General features: G+C 42.8%; 1 protein-coding gene across 1 annotated transcript in view; it reads left to right on the forward strand.

Moving 5' to 3' along the window:
• GNA13 (G protein subunit alpha 13) overlaps positions 1 to 22,882 on the forward strand; it is a 37,211-nt gene that overhangs the window by 8,724 nt on the left and 5,605 nt on the right. Inside the window, exon 3 of the mRNA XM_080923352.1 lies at positions 19,960 to 20,010. Within this exon, the coding sequence (XP_080779478.1) occupies positions 19,960 to 20,010 (51 nt within the window). The remainder of the gene's footprint in view (positions 1 to 19,959; positions 20,011 to 22,882) is intronic.

The raw sequence follows: 22,882 nt of genomic DNA on the forward strand, positions 1-22,882 counted from the left end.
AGACTCCTGAGTGCAGGGGGTATAGGCTTATTGCACCATGTCCAGTTCATGGTTTTTAAATCAGGGTGGTGGTGGTGATCTTTCTCATCTTTACTGTGTCTGTAATAGACATAGATCCCTTGGGTAAAACTTGTGTTGATTTATTTCACCTGCATTATTGCTATGCTTTTCTTCCTCGTCCTGGTTAAAACGGTAACTACTTTCAAAGTATGAACATAGGTATTAATGTGACCCCTTACTGTTTGAGGTGGTTTCTGGCTGGTGGGTTAAAAGTCGAGCAAGGAGATGGGTCTCCCAGCGTCTTCCCTGGCTGTCATTCTCTGTGAGCTAAGGCAACTCCCTCAGCCTCTCTGATTTATTTTCAGTGACTAATAAATACAATCTGTTATCTATTGTGAGGTTGATGTGGGATAAGCCATGTAAGACCTTAGCATGATGTCTGGCATTTTTAGTGGATTATTATTAGCTATGACTATTTCTTATACTCCATCTGCACATAAGTAGCTATCAAAAGAAGCACAGTAAGCTTTGGTTGTTTTTTTTTTTTTTTTTCTTCTGAACTTGATTGCTAATGTAACAGTCCTGGATTGAGTCAGTGGAATGTGTGACTGATCTTGGGTGTCTCCAGGAGAATCCCAGCTCCAGAAGGGCTGAGGTGATCGCTGGGACATGGTTCTTGTTGCCTTCTAACAGTACCTTGCTTGATTTTCTGATAGAAGTATTTATGTGTGTGCTCGTGTGAGTTTATGTACAGATTGTGTTCATCACATGCACCCAGGTGCCCACAGACATCAGAAGGGCCATTGGATCCCGTCTCAATATTACTCAGGTTCTAGGCAGTTGTGAACTTGCTGCTGGATGCATATTTATTTTAAATGGTTTTAAAAATAAATTCTTTAATCCTAAAGAAGCAAATATAATTGAGGTTGAATATCCCTCATCTGAAATTCTTGGGATCAGATCTTGGGTTTCAGATTTTCCATCTTTTCAGATGTTTACATATACATAATGAGGGATGAACCCCAAGCCCACAGGTGAACTTCACCTCTGTGAAATGTGTATATTTCATGCACACTTTGTGCATACCCCGAAGGCAACCATATAGCTTCTCAAGTGTGCCTGAGATTTGACTGAAACTTGTCACATGATGCCAGGCATGGAATTTTCCACTTGCAGCAGCATGTCAGTGCTTCAGAAGTTTGTATTTTGGAGATTGTAGATTTCAGATACTCGACTGGCATTGAAAAGAAAAGTGACTTAAGCAATGAAACGTTCCATACATAGCTGCTGGAGCTGACTCACTGTGGGTCTCTAGCCGGAGTTAGGTAGTTTGGAGAGTGTGTTGTCGAGAAGTTCCTGTGTCCTGCTGGAAGTGTGTGAGGTAGTCAGTCTTCCACAGGTGGTGGGGCCCTGCTCCCCAGCACACTGAATGTTCACTCTCGTCCTCTTGCCCATTGTCTCTGTCCCCTCTGTGGCCCTTCATATTCGCACAGCCTACACTTTCCAGCTCTGCCATTTCCCTGCCTATGACTTGGCAGAGGTCCTGTGAGTTCTGAGGTTACAGAGGGCAAATTAGCCTTTGTTTCCAAGGTTAAAAAAATTCTTATATTTTTATTTTTTCAATACTCAGTGTTAAAAATGGTTTTATGTTGCTTTTTGTAGGGTAAACTTAGCTTTATACAAAGATAACTTTAAAAAAAACATTAATTTAATAGAGAATTTTTATTTGCTCTTGATAAAGAAAAACATATTTTATATTTGTTCTCCTAAAAATAAAAACAGTCATTGGTTGTAGTATTTAAAAACAGTATTTCCATTCTGCCTCGACATCCCCAAAGGTTTTTTGGTTCTTTGAACCAGAGCAATTATATTTAGTTTAATTATATTTAGTTAGAACAATTTCTTTCTTTCTTTCTTTTTTTTAAAAGAAAAAGAGCTGAAATGAATATTTGGAGTAGGTAACTTCCATTTTTACTCCTGGGATTCTGTTTTCTAGTCTTTGAGCAACTTTTTAGAAAATGTATGTGCATGGGTGCCTGCCTGTGTCTGTGCCCAGCTACGTGCAGTGCACATGGAGGCCAAAATAGGGTGTCAGATCCCTTGGGATAGGAGTTCTGGGTGATTAGTCACCATGTGGGTGTAGGAAATTGAACCTAGGAGAGCAGCCAGTGTTTTTACCCACTGAGCCATCTTTCCAGCCCCAACTAACTAAAACTTTACTTCAGTGAATTTCTTCCATCTCTATCTCCCTGCTCTCCTTGTTGTCAGGTAGGCCCAGTGTAGCTCAGGCTGACCTTGAACTATGTAGCCAAGGATGTTCTTAAGTTAATCCTGACTCCACATCAGTACTGGGAGTATAGACATGCACCACCACACCTGGATAGTTATTTATTTGTTCATTCATTCCTGTGGGGAGGGGGGTTTGCCTGAATATATATGTCTGTGTAACACATGCTTGCCTGCTGCCCTCAGAGGCCAGAAAACGGAGTGGATCTCCTGAGTTACAGATGGTTGTGAGCTAACTTGTGTTGCTGGAACTCAAGCCTGGGATCTTTTGGAACAGTAACTATTGCTCCTGACTGCTGAGCCATCTCTCCACCTTCCTCTGTGTGTGTGTTAGTTATTTACAGTAGTGGACAGAGGGCTTGGCTCTGAACTACATCCCCAGTGCCTTCAGGTTTTTTTTTTTTTTTTTTTTGCAGGATTTTTGATAGAGGGTCTGACTGTAGCTCAACCTCCCGCCTTCTGTTCCTAGTTCCCAGTGCTTTTCACTGTTTTGAGATAGACTCATTAAATTTACTTTGAGACAGGGTCTTACTCTATAGTGCACACTGGCTTGGAGCTCACTACGAGCCCAGGTTGGCCTCAGATTCAGGCTCTCCAATATTGGGTTACAAGTGTGCAAGTCACCTACCACATGTGACATCAGATATGAATGGCCTGTGAAAACACCAGAACCAAAAGCAAGTTGGTAAGGAAAGGATTTATTAGGCTTCCACTTCCACAACACTGTTAATCATTGATGTCAGAACAGGAACTCAAACAGGGCTGGAGCTGATGCAGAGGCCCATAGAGGGGTACTGCTTACTGGCTTGCTCCTCATGGCTTGCTCAGCCTGCTTTCTTACAGGGCCCAGGACTGTCAGTCCAGGGCTCACACCACTCACAATGAGTAGGCCCTCCCGCATCAATCACTAATTCAGGGAATGTTCCACATGCTTGCCCACACCTGATCTAATGAGGAATTTTCTCAGTTGAGGTTCCTTCTTCTCAGATGACTTGAGCTTGTGTTATGTTGACATAAAACTATCCAGAACACCACCCAGTTTAAAATTTGGTATTACAGGCCAGGCAGTGGTGGCATACTAATCCTTGCACTCGGGAGACAAAGGCAGGCAGATCTCTGAGTTCAAGGCTAAGCCTGGTCTGCAGAGCTAGTTCTTTGACAATAAGGTCTACACAGAGAAACCCTGTGTAGGAAAACAAAAAATAAAAAACAAAATGATGTTATTACAATTTAGAGAATCAAGGTCCCCGCCCCCTACAGAGTGTTTGCACTTTTGACTTAACATAGGAGATCTTAATCTGACTTAAAGGTTTTATTTTATAGCAGTTAAATTTTTATAGAATTACCCTGCTTATGTCTAATTTTTTTTGCATGGTGGCCATGTTTTATTGAATTATATATGCCTGATGCCTTTATATGTGATGTGTGTGTGCACAGATATTAAGGTATGGAGTTATTACTTTAAACTTGTCTAATTTCTTATAATGTTTTTTTCACCTCTCATCTACCGTGGAAGTAGAAAGCAAATATAAGAAGATGATGGGGGTAGAAAGCCTTGGGTAACCGAAAACTGGTGCAGGCTCGCAGGTTCATAACAGTTCTCTGGCTGCACCTGGCCCGCACAGTCACATGCGGTTGCACACCCATTGATGAGGCAGGTATCTTTTCTTTTTGAAGGCTTGTTTGCTAGAGGACCAAATACAAATGATCTCTGTAGTGGCCACAAATGTTAACTGGAGGACCTTGGGCACGACACAGAAGCTGTTGTGTGGAAAGCCCTACTCCTGGTCTGTCCTGAGTGCAGCGGGTGGGCTGAGAGAGCTGCAGGAGGAGCCATGCCTCTGGGTGGGTGAGGCACTGAAGAGAGTTTGACCCTGGGTCCGGAACCCAGGGAAGAGTTTGGGACTAAAGAGAGAAAGAAGACAGTGAACTTTCTGTTTGCACTGTCAGGGTAAAGCAGAAGGCTGTGCACAGCAGAGTCTTAAGGAGCCTTGGCCTCTTTAAGATGTTCAGAGGCAGAAATTACTGTGAAAAGAAGTGTTCTGGAGTGTAGTGGCATAGCACTTGGGAGATTGAGGCAGGAGGATTGCGTGTTTAAAGTCACCTTGTTGCATAGTAGTATCATGTCTGAAAAAATATATATTGTTTATTTTTTAGGAGAAGAAATTCTCAAAGCAACTTGGGAAAGTGCTTTGAGACAGAACAGTGCTGTGTTGTCAGGAGCTGGGAGCAGGCAGGTGACACGGGAGGGAGGGGCCGGACTGGAAGTGCCTTCGGAGGGAAGAGGTGAGGAAGTGGAGAAGATTCACTTGAAGTCAGGCTGACTGTTCTCATTTCCCTTTGCAGCACTTTCAACCACCTGGCTCAGCGAGTTGTGGTTTTTCACCTTTTCAGTGTTTAAACAGACTGTGTCAACCAATGCCCTTGAGTAGCACTCTCAAGGAGAGGTGAACATGAGTTAGGCGGTAGAGTGCTTACCTCGTTTGCCCACAGTTGATTCGCAGCATCACACCTACAGTCCTAGCACTTAGGAGGTGGAGGCAGGAAGTCGGTTCTTTTCCTCGGTGATGTAACAAGTTCAAGGCCAGCTTGGGACACATGAGAGAACTCTGTCTCAAAATAATTATTATGTAAATAAATACACAAGTTTTTCCGTTTTGTACAGCTGTTCCTTCATATCCTCAGGGGTCTGGCATAACCCATGGGATAACAGAATCTCAGTGTGCAGTCTCTGGTATAAAATGCTCTAGGATTGCATGTAACTGAAGTACAACCTGCCATGCTGCAAATTGCCTCCAGCATACTCCGGCACTGCCTCTTCCAGTGTGGGGCTGTGTGGATAGCTATTGTACTTTATTGTCTCGAGAATAATGACAAGAGAAAAAAAGTCCGTGTGTTCAGTGCAGATGGAATTCTTGCTTTGCTGTGTAGCTTAGGCTGGCCTCTAGTTTGCAGCATTCTGTGTTCCGCCGTGTCTGGCTTCAGATAGAAACTTTCTTCATGGGATCACTTTCCGTTCAGTGATTTGAGGGCAGGGATGTGATCGGTGTATACCTGGTGCCCTCCGCTCAGGTCCTCATCCAGCTTGTATTGAGCTTGTGCCCTGTGTCCGGGCCCAGCTGAGACTGCAGGAGCGAGTGCTTGTGGAGAGGAGTGCAGCAGGCCTTCGTTTGACAGGGCTGAGACTCCCTGCAATGTTTGCTGCTGTTCTCTGGCTTAGAGGACCTCAGAGAAAGCAGGTAGTTCACAGGTCAAACCCAGGGCAAGTAGGGCTCCATAGCTGGGTCTGTTACTCAGTCTCTGCTTTTCTGCCTCTCATGCTGACAGAATTAATCAGATCACAACTTGGAGACAGATACATTCTGATGTCTGTGTCCAGGCACATTCCGGGCTAATTTGCACATCGGGCAATATTTGAAATAGTTTCTGGTCACCTTGCTTTGCTGTCTGATAGAGTTTAGGGATGAGACGGACAGGCTGGGTGGAAACTTCACTGTTGGTATGAGAGCTTAGGAATATGGAGTCAGCACTAAACTGGGACTAAAGCCATCGGTTTTCCTGTCACCTGTTTCTCACTTATTAGCTAATGTTAATTACTGTGCAGTATTTGAGTTTGGGGTTTGTAGCATATCATCCTGGAGCCGGGCTCTCATCTGCTGTGCACCCACAGGGTCTGTGGAGACTGCAAGGGATTGAATCAGGAGAAGGTATGTCAGAATGCTGCCTGTTTTCTCTTTTCTTCCCTTCCTTCCTGCCTGCCTGAAGGTGAGGTCATTCATTTTTAAAAAATAAAAATAAATAAAAATAAAAATAAATTTAAAAAAGGAAAAGAAAAAGAGAAGACCAGTTTACTACTGAAGACTTTTTTTTTTACTCTGTATATGTGCCTGTGTGCAAGAGGCGTGCGTGTGAGCATGTGCATGTGTAGGGACATACATGTGTGGAGGTCACAGGACAGGTGTGGGGTTGAATTCTGGAGGTGAGCCTTGGCCCAGCTGGTGCTTTTACCCCCTGTCCTGTTGTACTTTTCTGCTGCTGGGATAATAAACACTGGCCAGAGCTAGCCCTGGGGAAGGAAAGGTTTACTTTAGCATACAGGTTATAGCGGAGTGGACCGTGGAGGAACACTGACTGCGTCCTGGCTCCCCGTGCTGACTGCTCCAGGGGTGGCACAGCTGTATAGCTGGGCCCTCCTGCATTCACTAATTGTTCACACACTCCTACATGCCATCTGATGGAGGCAGTTTTTGAGATTGTGTATGATTGGCTCTTTTTAAAACTACATTTAACTTTGAAACATTTTTCAAATCTCAGAATCCTAACCTTTATTGTATTAAATGTATTACGCAAAAACTGAAGAGTAGGAAAATTAACTTTTTGGCTTAAGTTTTAAGATTTCTTTATCATTTTTTTATTTGTGTGTACCTGAATGTACACATGGTAGGTACATCATGTGTGTGCTTGTGCCCAAAGAGGCCAGAACCAGGTGTGAAAAACCCTGGGAATGGAGTCATAGGAAGCTGTTTGATGTGGGTGCTGGGACCTGAACCATGGGAAGCTGAGTCCTCTGGAAAAAAGTTTAGATTCCAAGCCACACATGTTCTCTGGGGAGAGGGGCACGGTGGTGCTCTGTACTGCCTGAGACTCTGCTGACGTTTGCTTATCTTCCTCTGGAGTTTGAATACTCTGGGTATTGAGATAAACTCTTTTGTACTCTCTGTCCAGCTTCACATCCTGCTCCTTTATGGCTACAACATTAGCATTTCCTGGCAGTGATTTTTTTTTCTCAGTACCAGCAGGTTCTTTAGAAATGGGTGTATACTTTTTACTTAAGCCAGAGAGTCTTAGGAAGAAAAGTACTCCTTCTACACAGTACCATATGGGATAAGACTTAGCACAGTGCTGTCCTGTTGGTCAGAGCTAGCCCACTTCTGCAGTGAAAGTCATTCCCATGTAAAGTTTTATTTTCACAAGAGGTGGAATCGAGTATCTTTGTCAGATGCACGTGTACTTCAGAATGCTTAGAGGAAGGATAAAGGATCTTAATAAAATAAGGTGCTTGTGTAACTTTTGTAGTAGAAATACTATTTAGTAGATAAATTACATCATTAAGATCTCGAGCCACAAGTTATTCTGGTGATAAATGGACATAAAGAAGCATTTACTGGCCGAGTTTGGCAAGTCAGAGGCAGCCTGTAAGGTTGGTGATGTGTTTCTTCCCACAGCTGTCTCAACTTTTTCCATCACGAGCTGTTCTGTTAGTCTCTGTGGTAGGACGAAGGAAGCCAGAGATAGTATTCTTTAGGAATTTTTTACTGTGGTTATTAGAAACTATTTTAGATTGGTTTAGAAAGATTTATTTTGAAAAATTACGTTCAAATAATGAGGGTTAACATAAATGTCTAATTTTGGCTCTTAGAATTGTTAACTGTGATGTAGAAAATACTAGTAAGAAATTTAAAATGTTATTAACTTGGAATGTAGTTGGTTCTAGAATATTGACAGAACAGTGGGGAAAATCAGTTTCTATTGCTGTCAGTAAATATCACTATGCTCCCTGTAAAACAAAACAAGACAACAAACAAACAAAGAGCCCAACGATGTAAGATGACAATCAGTACTGCCCTTCTTGAAAATGGCACTGCATGTATCACATTGAATACTTTTTTTCCAAGAGAAAAGTGAAATAATAAACGATTTTTAAAACAAAAAACCAAAAGCAATCTCTAAGATAAGAATCAATAAAAGTCCCTCGGCAAGATAGACAGACGTGGGACAGACTGAGACTGACGTGTGTCCCAGTGCACCTGTCTCTTCCATTTGAATCAGGATCTTGCTTTGTAGCCCAGACTAGACCCATTCTGTAGCCCAGGCTATACTCATTCTGTAGCCCTGACTGACCTTCAGTCTAGGACTCTCCTGCCTCACATCCCTAGCCTTCCACAAAGCCTATTGGGCCCTGCAAAGGAAAAATTGATTGATTGATTGATTGATTGATTGATTACACACCTGTGCAAAGTGAATATTGATGAATGGATGGAAGGGTTTTTTTTATTTTAATATTTTTAATTTTTTTTAAGCAGAAGACTTTTAGGTGATGGTGGTAGCAAAAAGACCTTCACTAAATAAAAATGTGATGTTTTAAAAATCTTATTTTTTCAAAGCAATACTTTCCTATTTTAAACCTACTTATTGCCTTACATTGAAGTTGTTCACATTTTATGAGATTAAGCAATGATGGTTCATATTCAAAAACATTTTATTTCCCTTAGTACTGGGGACCAAATTCAGGGATTTAAGCTTGCTAGTTAAACACTGTATCACCGAGCTAATGTCTAGTGTCCAAACTAGCTTTGAATGGCAGATTTCAGTTTGTCTTCAGACTCTCATCAGAGTCTATAAAATAATCCAGAACCGTGAAGTTAAAACAGTTATAAGACATATGCCCTGCAATTCTTGTCAGAGTTTGACATTTGTCAAATGTCCTGGTGTTAGCATTTAGAAAGACTACTTCTTGTGGCAAATTTGATATGATCTGTGGCTGCTCCAAATCTCTGCAGATGGAGACCTGGCCTAGGCCCCACCCTGCCTGGCTGTTGGTTAGAAGACAAGTACTCAGAGACTTAAATCTACTTAGAGAAAAAGGCAGTTCTGAAGATTTACCATCATCTAATCCCTTCAAGTCCTATTTGAGGGCCAGCGAGATGACTGGAACCCATGCTATGGAAGGAGAGAACCAACTCCTGCAATTTGTTCTCTGACCTCCACACATGTGCCACAGCTTGTGCATGTGTGCACACATACACACATGAATAAATGTGGTTTTAAAATTCTACTTGTATGTCCTCTTTTGCAGCCCTTAGTACTTTTCTTGTGTGCCTCTTTAATTGGTGATAGCATTTAATGCTTGTCCTCACATCAGAAGATCTTTGGATGTTATCTTTATATCATCTCAATACTGTAACTTCCCATAGTACTTTTCATGCAAAAAATAAGTGGCTTTATGCCTTGGAAAAACTGAGCTGTATACATTTTGGTTTACCTCCTGTTTTCTCTTGTCTGCATACATTTTTATAAGCAGATGTAATGCAGTAATTGTTCCTCTTGTGACCGTCCTTCTATAAGTTACACTCTCAACGACTGAAGTTTGGAGAAATACAAGATGGAAACAGGATGTCAGAAAGGGGAAGTTACAATACAAAGCATCCAGCAGATGGTCCTGGAAATGTTACTGTATACAAGATAATGATCTTGTCCTGGATACAGGAAGCAAAAGTTTTGAGTCTAGGTGTTTCTGTACAGGACCATAGATCAAAGTAAGGTGCTTCAAAAGGTACACACATTCAGTACAAATAACAGAAGGGTATTCCTGGGGTGAAAACCATAGTCAATGGAAAGAAAGAGTAAAAATGAGCATGTCTTCAATTCACATTTCTTCAAGAACTGATTCTTACTGGGAATAACACCAAGAATTTCAATTCTTGTTACTAAAATTGATTTTATTCACTTCTAGCCCCTCAATTAGTCTTGGATAAACTATGTCATTTCTGACCTTCAGACTTTTCAAAATCTGTAAAATGGACAGTATTAGCTTTCTGCAGACTCTTCTCTGGAAATCTCTCCGTCTCTCCTTAGAAGGCCCTCAGACAGAAATGAAAGGAGTTGTGTCTGGCAGATGTGGCCGGCACAGGAGGGAGAAAGATGCACAGGGAGGGGCCTTTGGTTAGAACTCAAGCATTTCTCAGCTGTGTGTGGTCCAGGCTATTCTAGAACTCAAGGTGGCTTTCCTGTCTCAGCCTCAAGTGCTGGGATTTGCAAGCATGTGCCATCCTGCCTGGCTCAGGACTTGTTTTTCAGAGAATATATACTATATTATAGTTTATAATAATTATAACATAGTATAATTAGTAGTATATAGGAGATGTATAGTATATAGTATAATCATTCAGAATTAGCTAAATATTTGAATACAAAATGCAGGCTTGCTAGTTTTGTCAACAAGGTCTTTGTATGTATATATAGTTCTAGCTCATCAGCTGGCCTTAACCTCACAGATCCTCCTGCTTCAGACTGTTCTGGGATTACAGGTATGGCTCACCAGAGCTGGCTGATAGATTTTATTCAAGCAACATACATAGATTGGATTCTTGATACTTTATTGATCTCAGAGTTTTCTCTAAAATCTGTATGTTACCAATTCCTAGTCAGATGAACTTCTCAATATTAAACTTGCATCCAACCCTGTCCACTAGCCCTCCATTCATTCATTCATTCATTCATTTGTTTGTTTTAGACCAGGCTGTCCCTAAGCTCAAATGGAGTCTTTACTTGTTTGAGTATGCATACAAGTATGACTTAATTGAATTATGAAGGATATGCACTGTGGCTTAAAACCTACTCTTGTGATAAAATAAAGATAAATTTCTAGCCTAGTTTCGTCGTAGCTTGGCATTTTAATTAGGCTTTTATTTTATTTTTTAATTTTTATGTAAATGTGTATTTTTCCTTCATTATGCCTATAAATCGCTAATATATCAGTGTTCTCGGAGACTAAAAGAACTTCAGATCCCTTGGAACTAGAATTATAGATGGTCGTGAGCTACCACATGGATGCTGGGAATTGAGCCTGGGTCCTCTGGAAAATAGTCAATGCCCTTAACCATTGAGTAATCTCTAGCTCTTTTTTTAAAGATTTACTTTTATATTTCCTAATTTAGTTAAGTTTAAGTACATTAATGCATGTGTGTACTTGTGTCGTATGTGTGCAAGTGCCTGTGGAGGCTAGAGACATTGGGTCCTCTGGAGCTAGAGTTGCAGGCATTTGTGAGCTGCCCGATACAAGTTTTGAGAAGTAAACTTAGGTCTTCTGAAGAGGAGCAGCTTTCCTTAGCCCCGGAGCCACCTTGCTAACCCTGATCAGGCCTTTAAAAAGTTAACTTCCTATAGTCACAAAAGATGGAGTTAATTTTAAAATCTATGTCAGTGTGAAGTGACCCCAAGGATAGCTACCTCAGTCACTTTTCTTGAAGCTTGCTCAGAGTCTGGCATGGCAGGTTTGTAGTAGACAAGGGAATCTGTTCTTTAATAGGCACATCAAGTAGTTCTGAGCTGTACTAGTAAGAAGAAGCATTTATCTCAGTTGGGTGTGGCTGCATGAGCTGTTTAGTCCCTAAGACTTGGGAGGCCCAGGAAGGAGGATCATGACTCACCTCAAGCAAAAGTACTTGATGTGGCACCACACACTCAACTTCCAGCACTTCTGGGGCAGAAGCCACTGCGTCTCTGTGAGTTTGAACCCAGCCCAATTTACATAGTGAATTTGACCAGTCCAAGTTATACAACAAGTTTCTAGAAATAAAATTTCTAGAACTCATTCCCTATAGGACTAGATAATATAGTTGAGACTTCTCATGCCAAGACAAAATAAAGAACATTACAGAAAGTATTCAGATTATAAGAGAAAATACAAGTTCCTACAAGCTATTTTAGCAATGCAATTTAAAACATAATGAAATTATGTATAGCTTTTTGTAAGAGAGGTGTTACTGGTCAGAAGAATTGGGGATCTTGCCTGTTTGGGCTCAATGCTTACTATTACCTTTAAAGCAGTGGTAAATGTTCACCCATTGGTGCTGACATTATATAATGACGTTTTACAGATCTGACCCTGAAGGTAGTAGAATACTTGCCTAGCATGTGTGAGGCCCTGGTCCATCCTCAGCAGCAAACTTGATGTCTCGGGAATTGTAGCTGGAGTTAGGAACTGGATATGCATCGAAATTTGTGTGGATGGGGTTTCACTTCCTTCGACCACAGGAGGGTGTATAAAAACAGTTTGACGTTGCTAGAGATTCAGTCATAATGCCAGTTGTTGAGATGAGTTTTCCAGAGTATGAGCTTCTCCAAAAAAGGCTGTTTTGCCTTATAATTTTAGGTTGAAGTTTTTCAAGAATAGAATCTACTCTTCCCAAAGCTAATTTCAAAACCCAGTGTTCGGTGGCAGGGGTTAAGGATAGTTCTTGTACAGAAGAAAAAAGTCTATTTCATCTCAGTGCTAAGGAAATTTAGTAAGCAGTCATCACTCTTGAGACATTGAGCTTTGTTTCGGTTGTGAGCATAGCCTGTAACGGCCGAGCTACCTCTCCGCCCAAGACACTGAACTCGGAGGTGCGTTCAGAATACTCACTTTCATCCTCCTATCTAGTCATTTCTCTGTTGAGACTGGATCTCATTCATGGCAGGGGAATCGTTCCCTCTACCAAGCTACATGTCCCAGAAACATAGCAACTCTTATTTCTGACCAAGTTCCTGGTCATGGTGATGTTCAATTCGCAAGAGTAAATTAAATTCCTTATTGGCACTGGTAGACTTAGTGTGTTTCCCACAAAGTACCTGTTGGTGAGGAGTTCAGTGCCACACCGATCACAGCTTTGTGCGCTTGCCCACCACTTCCACCGATAGTCCACTGGCTGCTGTGCTGTGTTAGAGTTGTCTCAGGTTCTTTAAACAGATTCTGTCTGAGCACTATTGGTAGTAAGCTCAGCAAGAATGAGGAAAATCCTAGAAACCACTAGTTTGTTTGCTATTGTTGCTGCTGCTTTGGAACAGGGTCATGCTGTATAGCCCTGGCTGGCCTGGGACTCAAGATATAGACCAGATTGGCCTCAAGCTCACAGAGGGCCACCTGGTATTTGGATTGTTCTGTCTGTCATCTCTGCACAGACTTGTTTGGCTGCTGCAGTCAAACACAACTTAGCTCTCCAACAGGAAACAGCACTCCTTGCTTGGATAACAGTGAGCCACATGGAAATTCTGGTAGAGATGGTTAATCTGCAAGTGCTGACCGGCATTGTGTTCTTTTAGTCAGCTTCAGTATCTTCTCACAGGAAACGTGGTGCCTCCCCATCTGATTTAACAAGAACACAAATACTAGTATTTTGGTGTATATTAAAAGCATAGCATTCTAAACTGTTTCTTTTTGTGATGAATATGAACGTACCTGTGTGTGAGAGCGACAAAGAGCAGGCAGGGGTCAACTGGCAACTGGTGCCATCTAAAGCTGTGTCAGCCTGATACTCAGTGCCCTGAACAGTGGGACAAAGCTCTGAAAGCGTTGCCTATGGGCTCTGCCTCCACTGCTCCTTCTGATGCAGGGTGGGGACGCAGTCAGAGACGCTCGGTGCGTAAAAGACTGTGGCTGCCTGCGCTCCAGTATAGTTTTATTTTTAGACCCTGACATTTGATTTTATACCATTTCACATGTTAAAAATACCATTTTCATGTTTTCCCAATCACTTAGAAAGCCATGAGACAAGCAGTGGGCGGGACCTGGCCTGTGCTGCTGTCTGTGGGCAGCAGACATCTGATCTACAGTCTAGATAAATAAAGATAATCCAGACAGAAGGAATTGCCGTGGCTGCCGTACACATTCTCCACGACGGTCGTTTAAAGGCGTTGCTACAAATTGCTAAATTGCATTTTAGCACGAAATGTGTTTGTGTGTGCCTGTGTCATGTATGTGGCAGTTCCCACAGAGGCTGGAAGAGGACATTGGGTTCCCTGGAGCTGGAACTGTGGCTGTTGGGAGCCGCCTTCCTGACTTGGGTTCTGGGATCTGAACTCGGGTCCCCAGAAGAGCAACAACTTTTTTTAACCACTGAACCCTGGCTAGGGCTTTAAAACCTCTACTTCTTCACCTTCTACTAAGTAAAGTTGTCTTTTCCCTATTGGCACAGAGCTGCCAGTATTAGTATTCCCCTAAAAATAGGTAGTTTTTTCTTGTATATTCTTGGATTCTCCAGCTAAAATTCTGTATTCAGAAAACAACAACACTAAGTCATATCTTTGCCTCTTTCAGGTGCGTAGAGAGTGCTTGGACTTAACATCTCTCATTTGCGCAATAGGTGTCCCGTGAACGTGGTGTGGTCTGTCTGTTTGCTTTACAGAATTTGCTTCCTAGCTTACGTTTCAGCTTTTAGATTCCTGGAACCAGTGTGTCTTTACAAGCAAACAAAGTATGTTTTAACAAATGATTCTTGGGAATGGGGGACAAGAAAGCTATTTTCAGCTTAGATGCAAGTTGATGAAACTGATAAGAAGTAAAGTCTGTAGCCCCCCAGGGTTTGAACATTAGAAAGTAACTGAAGCCCTTTGAACCTGTTGGCTTTGCCAATAGGCCACAGTGCTGTTGTGCAGGTGGAGCCTAAATGTCCAGAGAAAAAAGAATTAGAGGTGACATAAAACACTGTGACATTTAGCTCATAGCCACAAAGTGGATTTTGATTTAAAAATTGATTTTAAATTTCTTTCAGTAGTAGAGAAAGAACTGGGAAAAGCTAACCCAGCTTCAGGCTGTAGTATTTCTGTGTATTCAGTGAAGTCCTCTATTGTATTCACAGAGAAACTAAGGTACATCTCTTGAATAATGAGACAAGGGAAGCAAAATTCAGATTGATAACATGACCTAGGATGAAAGGAGAGGCTAACTTTAAGTCAGTTACCTTATACAGAAAAGGGGGGTGATTATTGAAGCACTGAATTCTTTGCCTTACTTCACGGTTGGGGAAATTGGGACCTGGGGTTTGGAGACTTGATCAAATCACTCACCCAGGGTTAGATAAAGAACCTTTCCTTCACATCGGCGTTAGGAAGCCGGAAGAGGTCAGCACTTCTGAGCTTGTCAGGAGAAGTACAGGGCAGCCTTCTCAGCAGCTTCATTCTCCAGTACAAAGTCCCTGCCATGTGTCCGCAGGTAAACTGCAGATTATACACATTTTTGTTGTATATATGTATGTATGTATGTATGTATTTTTGAGATCATAAAAAGGGGGTTTTTGTGTTTATTTTCCCCTCAATAAAATTTAAAGGCTGCTGATTGTAATTTCTAGAACTTAAGAGGTATTGACAGGACTATCTTGAATTCAGGGCCACCATAGGCTAAATGACAAGACCCTGTCAGAAAGGGACAGGGCAGCAGGCAAAGGGAGAGCAAGAATGAAGGCGGATTAGATTGCCCCTTCTCTCCAGCCTCAACATACTCTTTTTATTGGTGACTTAATTTAACCAAAATATGTTTGCCATGGGAATAACACAGAGTTTATTTATTATGTCACAGAATAGATGTGGCTCAGTGGGAGAGAAGGCAAGCCTTGAAACAGTGGAACTTCATCCATACATTGAAGTGTAAAGGAATTGAAAGTGTTTTTATTTCAGAGTCTCGGATGCATTAAGTACAGACTTGCTCTGTCGTGCCACTAGCAGCTGAGGGCTGGCGCGGTCCATACAGCCTTTCCTTCCCCTTCATGTTGGCACCGAGTCTCACTCTGGAGCCCTGGCTGTCTTGTGTTTTGTTGGTTTGTTTTGTCTGTGTGTTATATGCCTTTTTCTGTGGTCATTACCACTTGGTTTTCCTGAGACTTTTGAATTTCTAATAAATAAAGCACAGACTAATTTGGACCTACAAGATTTCAGATGAATCCTTTTAGCCAGTCTGCTGGAGCCCGGCACTAAGAGACAGAGGCAGAAAGGTAGTAGAAGGTATATGTTGGTTGGTTTGTTGGTTTGTTTTTGAGATTTATTTTTACTGGGGCTAGACGTCTCCTGGTTTAGGAGGCCTTGCTGCTCTTGCAGAAGATGTAAGATCAGGTACCGGGCTTGTGATCAGTCTCCAGCCAGCACTTACACAGGAGCTTGACAGCCATGTGTAACTCCAGTTCCATCTGACACTTGTGGCTTCTGTGGGCATTACACACACATGGTACACTAATATACATACAGGCAAACATTTGTACACATGCAATTAAAATACAATAAAAATAATCTTTAAGATCTACTTTTAAGTATGCTTGCAGGTATGGGCATACAAGTGCGGGTGCCCACAGATGCGGGTATCTGATCCCCTGGACTGGAGTTAGATGTACCAATGAGCCACTTCAAGTGGCTGCTGGGTGTAGGTACTTGGGAACAAAGCTAGTCCTCGGGAAGAGTAGCATGTACTCTGAACCACTTAAAGTGTTTGTAGTTCCAAAAGAAGACATGTGACAGGAATTATTTTTTACTCCCCTTACCCTCCCCCCACCTCCTGCACTATCTGATTCCTCAGGGTCTCACTAGAATTTATCTCACATGGTAGACTAGCCTCAAACTCATGACAGTCCCCCCTGCCCCAGCCTCTCATGCTAGGGTTATAGGCATTAGCTACCAAGCATAGCTCTCTCATTTTCAGAAAAAAAAGATAATATCATGCTACAGAGTTACCTTTGCCCATATTTAAAGGAGTTAATTTAATGCACAGCTGAGCTAATAGTCTCACAGATCTTTGAATTAAGGTGTACTATAAAATTAAGGTTTCTTAAAATGACAGCAAGGCAGGGCCAAACACATAAACAATGATCCCCATTTCTGTGCAGGAAAACAGTGGAGTACGTTAGCCATGTAGGACAAACAGCTAAGGCTATGTGAGTATTGTTCCACATTCCACATTCGCAGAAGTTAAGGAATGCCCTGTAAGTGCGTTGTAGGTTTTGACTTTATAACCTAGTACTCCAGCTTAGTACTTAACAGCACAAGTATTTCATATGTGACTGATATCAGTAATTATGTTTGATAACAAAGTATTTTACATGTATGTATACCCAGATCTATTATATTTCTTTTTGAATTCTATGTGGGAAAATGTCCCAAATTTGTCGTAGGTAGCACTGAATAAATAAGATTTTATGTATTCATTCCTTCTGGAGTGGTGCTTGAGGCAGGTTCTTAGATATCCTGGGCTGGCATCAGACTGTCTCTAAAGCTCGTGGGTTTTGTGGACTCCTGAGCCTCCAGTGTGGCCATGGCTCCCAGCGTCACGCTTCACTGCCCTGTTGTTTACGCTGAGTAATTCCTTAGAACAGACAAGGCCATTAAATGGTTGTGGGACATAATGTTCCTAGCTTTCTAAGAGGTCTGTATAGATCTGTGATGCTGCTCGGATCTGTACCGTGTTCTGTAAACCTTCTCACAGTACAGTGGTGTAAGTACGTGAAAGGAAGGGAGGGTGCTGGTTCAGATAATACTCAGCTGAGGGCATTTTAACTTTGATTTGTTTTATCTCCATAAGATGAATAATATTAATGCTTTTTATGTAGTTGAATTTTTACTGTTGACTTGGATGGAGGACTTCTTTTATTGATTTTATTAATGATAGTTAGAGTTAGTTAGTTAATTAGTTGGTTGGTTGGCTGGTTGGTTGGTTGAAGCTCACATAACCCAGGCTAACTTTGAACTGCAGTCTGAGGATCACCTTGAACTGGTCCTCAGGCTGCCCCCGTTCCCCAGGTGCCAGGATCACAGGCTGTGCCACGGGTTGGTTTCTTTTATCCTTGTGTCGATTCTCTATTGAAGAATGAACTCTGTTTTCACCTGTGTGGGGAGGAGGAACCAAGAGAGCTTAGCCGGAATCTTTAAAATGTTTAACTCTACCTGAAACATCACAGTAGATATCATTGGGAAGGCACAGAAGGTTGTGTGTTCAAAGCTGAAAGTGGTATTAGAGCTGCAGGCAGCGGCCCACTCCTGTGGTGTTAGCACTCAGGAGGCTGACAGTGCTGCTGTGAGTTCAAAGTCCTGGTTATTCCTGCCTCAAAAGAGAGAAAGAAGGGGGGGGGGGCAGAGAAGTCTTGGGGGGGGAGGGCTAAAGTTATTTGTTGTTTAGAAAAGATAGTACTCAGGGATGGAGAGTCAGCCCAGCAGTTAAGCAAACTTGCTGTGTAATCACTAGGACCAGCGCTTGTATCCCGGCACCCATATGTCAAACCAGGCATCCCAGCTCTGAGTGGGTGGAGACAGGAACAGCACTGAGGCTTGCTGGCCTAGCCTACAAAATGCAAGCCTTGGGTTCAGGGAGAAACTCTGCCTTAGAAAGGACTACAGAGAGACAGACAGACAGACGGGGAAGGGGGAATACCAGCACCCTCTTCTGACTTCACAGGCATCTATACATACACAGACATTTTTTTCTATTATTTCATGAATGTGGGGGTGGGGTCCTGCAGGCCAAAAGCCAGTGGCACAATCCCTGTCCTTTACTCTGAAATTTCAGGTTTATAGCAACTTCATTTACCCTTACCATGTCCTTGAGAACAAGTCACTGTGTGTTCTCACTAGAGACAGAGGAGAAGTTAATGGCAGTTACAAAGGCTCTGTCCTGTGTTTATGTTCAGTTCAGCTGTAGAAATCACCTTAAATTAATTTAGGCACATTAAATGCTCTACCTCCCATGATGCTTGGTGGCTTCACTGTGTGTTTGTGGGGGAGGGGGGAATTCCAAACCTACAAACAGCACAGGTTGCCCGAGGGAATGGATGCTACCCAGTTTGAAAGGGGAAGCTTGGGGTTGAAGAGATAGCTCAACACTGGCTGCTCTCCCAGAGGACCCAGGTTCAATTCCCAGCTCCCCATCAGGCAGCTTAGTCATCTGTACGTCAGGTAAAGAACAGCAGATCAGTTTGTGTGCCTCAGACACTGGTTGTGTTCTTCCTCAGCCTGTGTTTGTGGCCAGAAGTGTATCTGGACATGCCACACCCCCAGACTGAAGAGAGAGCCCTGCACTGGGGTAAACTGCGTCCTGTGTTCAGTCTTTACTTTGAGTGTCCTTCTGACGAATATGGATCGAAGCAGACTGGACCCTTGCTCGAGAAACTGAAGGATGCGTATTGCGAGCTGCTCCGGCAGCTGCTTTTGCCCAAAGGAATGACTTTCATGTGGATGCTTTGGTCACTCCACATTTTAAGGAAAATAGCCTGCATTTATGTTGCTGCTCAAGCTTTCAGCTGCTGCTAGAATATAGGAAACCTGTCTGTCTGTCTGTCTGCCACACTGAATGCAGTAGAATATAGGAAACCTGTCTGTCTGTCACACTGAGTCCAGTAATGTCCTGCATACTTCAGAGAATTGACAGCATTGTTGGCAAATATAGTTTGAAATGCTGTATAATAAAACACACCAGCATTTGAAAGCTTTGCATAACTTAGGTGATCTGCTGTGTTCCAGATGACCAGTGTCAGGTGCCACTGAGCTGAGGCCAGGTATGGCAGGATCCGAGAAGCTCATTGGTAGGGTTACTCATCCCATAGGGACCCAGCCTTCAGGGAGTAGACCTGTCAGATTTGATGTCACAACAGAAATCTCTGCGGTGACCTGAAGCCTTTTGCAGTGACATTTTTAGAGCTAGACATCATTTCCCTTTTCTTTTTGTCAGGCTGGCCTGTAGTCCCAGGTCAAACGCAGGAGCAGATGTCCTGCGGACATCCCTTAGGCCATACCAAATGAGGTAGCCTGTCTTGTGCTTCCTATTGGCTGTCTGAGTGTTAGTTTAATGTAGCGCTGAGCACTGGCCCAGGGCCTATGCATTCTGGACAAGCACCACTCAGCCACACCTTCTGCCCCATTGGTAGTGCTTTTTTAAAGTTAGTATTTGTCAAAGGCCTTTGTTTTGTCTTTGCCTTCGTTTTCTGGTTGGGACAAAAGTCTCCCTATGTAGCCCAGCTTGGCCTCACACTTGGTATCCCTCCTGCTTCAGCTTCTCGGAATGTGACTATCCAAAGACTATTTGGACCAAGTGTACAGCCCCACGGTACAGCATAAACTGTGTGACATGCAAGCTTCCTAACTTGGTTTCCTTCTTATTTTCAGGGTGAGTCTGTAAAGTATTTCCTGGATAACTTGGATAAACTCGGAGTGCCGGTAAGTTTTAAAACAGTAGTTCTGGTCATCGATACTGCAGCACTGGGGATGGCATTGCTTCTGTTTGGGGCAGCTTGTTAGGAAAGCTAGAGAACACCAGGCACCTGGCCTTTCCCTTTTCCGTCTAGTGCCAGTGGCCTGAGTCATCTTCCTACAAGCATTGACAGATTTCTAATTTTTGTCAGCATGGAGGAGATTTGTGTTTGAAAATGAGATTTCACACTGTCTATTCTTCAGTGTTGTTGGGTTTTCTGTAGCAGAAACAGATCAGAACTCATTTGTATGAAGGTCAGTGACTGAGGCTCTGCTGCAGTGGAGACTGAGGTAAGAGAGTCACCTTGGAAGGAGACCCTGTTATCTTCCCAGTGTTTGCCTCAGAGCTAGTGAGTCGGCCGGCTGCTTAAGGCTTTTCCCATACACACGGCAGACAGAGAGTGACATTAGCTCTGTCTGTTCTCTAAGGGTTTCACTGCTCAGAGCTTCTGTCCCAGAGGTTTGTGTTAGTCATAAAGCCTCTGCAGCTGCCTCTGCTTCCTTTTAGATTCTCTTGTTAGGTGAGCTGCGGTTCTGAGGCTCCAGTGCTGGCGTGTGGTGAAAGCCGGAACGGACCTGCTGTGAGGAAGACAGTCAAGCCCCATGCTCTTAGGGCACTGGGAACTGTATTTAGGTTCAGTTTTTACATTTCCCGTATATTTTCTAATTGAATTTGCCTGCTGGTTGTGATGGCACATATCTAATTATAGCAGTCAGAAATCTGAAGGAGGAGGATTGTAAGTTTAAGGCCAGCCTATTTCAAAAAATGAAACCTAAATTTTTAACTGTTTAGGTTACCTTTCAAGTATTTTTTACCTGCTTCCTGCAAATATAAGTGTCTCCCAGAACTTGTGTTCTATATAACTTAGTTTGTCACATAATACATCCAGTCAGAGGAAAGCTTAGGGAACAGCATGAGTGTGGGGTGCATATGCACAGATGTGTGCACATGCTGCTGGGGTGGCTAGGGCTGATGTTATTTATGTGTCTTCCTCAGTTGTTTCTTGCCTTGTTTGAGACAGGGTCTGTCTCTGAACTTGGAGCTCACACATTTGTCTAGACTGCCAGTCAGCAGTCCCTCCTGTGTCCTATCCCCAGCTCTAGCATCATAGGTGGTGCTCTGTTGCACCCACCTTTTTATGTGGTACAAACTCGGGTTTATGCTGTATGCATGCACCTCACTAACTTATCTTACTTCCCCAGCCCTGAACATGTATGCATGCATGTATGTATGCATGCATGTATGTATGTATGTATGTATGTATGTATGCATGTGTACTACTGTGCTTACTTGGTGCCCCAGGAACCCAGAAAAGGAAATTAGATTTCCTGGAACTAGAGTTCCATTTGCCGATGGATGCTGGGAACAAACCACGTCCTCTGCAAGAGCAGCCTTTCCAGATCCCAGACCAGCTCTGATTTTTGTTTTTGTTTGTTTGAGGCGGGTCTCATTTCATAGGTCTGGAACCTGCTTTGTAGACCAGACTGGCCTCAAACTTACTGAGATCTGCCTGTGTCTGCCTCTCACTGAATTAAATGCATGCACAATGCCTGGATAATGATTTTTTTAAGAGAGTGATTTTTACAGTCTAAAGAGAGCTTGTCTGATCCGCTTTTCTGTTTTTCAGGCAGGTTTTTCTAAGCACACCGTTCATGTACACCCTCTTGATCGTCGTTGCTGGGGTTTTGATGTTGTTTATTTGGTGGTTTTTTGAGGCAGTGTTTCTTGTAGCTCAGGCTATACTTGAACTCACCATGTAGTAAAAGTTGACCTTGAACTCTGCCCTGGTGCTGGCAATGGTGGCTTGGCTAACACAGGTGCCATGTCTCCCTGTCTGTCTTCCTTATTTCATGTAACACACTGGTGGTTATTTTGTTTTTCTTTATCCATTCTTTAGTGAGGATAACCTTGCTTGCAGAAGTTAAGTCCCTGGTACCTAGTGACAGTGCCTGGCACAAAGTAGGCAATCAACAAATAGCCTATACATAAATAGTAGAGGCCAATCCTGGCTGTATACAGTAGGTGCTTAAATTGTTAGGGTGAGAATAGTTCTGAAGCTACCTCTAGAGGGAAGGTTACATAACAGCATGGAGAGAGGGGAGTAAGGCTGACCGTGCGGCATCTTAGCGCCCATTCTCTGAGCTCAGGACAAATCGTACAGTCGCACTTGCTCTTCTCCAACTGAAGCTATAGAAACCCTATTCTGCATTGAGCCCTTAGAAAGGCATAAAATGCAGACAGCTTGTAAAGTCACATTTTTTTTTAATCCTTTGACTTTTAAAATATTTTGACCATGAAGTTAAGTATTAAAACTGTTCCTGTTCAAGTATTGCCAAAAAGCCGAATGACTTGTGGAAAAGTACTAACCCAAGAAGGAAGAACCAGTCAAGGATGTAAGGCAGTTGCTCACTCTTGCAACTAGCACTTGCCTTTGTTCAAGATCTTACTGTTTCCCTGGTCACATGGTCTGGAAAGTAGGATCTGAGATCTTAGCACTTGTAAAACTAAGGCAGGAGAGTTGTTAGTGAGTTCTAGGTCAGCCAGGACAACATAGTAAGACTGCCTTAAACACACACACACACACACACACACACACACACACCTGTCTCACTCACTTGTGCAGGAGAGTAAATGTGTAGTCCTTGTGCCCAAAAGGCAGATACAGGATTATGACAAATTCAGCGCCAGACTTGTGACTATAGCAGTGGTTACATAGAGAGCTCAGAAAAGCTAACAGTCTTGACAAGTGTGCTAGGTGTGAGTGCCCTCCAGGTGTGAACATCCTGTTCCTCTGCAGGCATGGTGCTCAGAGCAAGCTCTTCCTCAGTGAGCTCTTCC

Source organism: Micromys minutus, assembly GCF_963924665.1.
Source record: "Micromys minutus genome assembly, chromosome: 10".
NCBI classification, from domain to species: domain Eukaryota; kingdom Metazoa; phylum Chordata; class Mammalia; order Rodentia; family Muridae; genus Micromys; species Micromys minutus.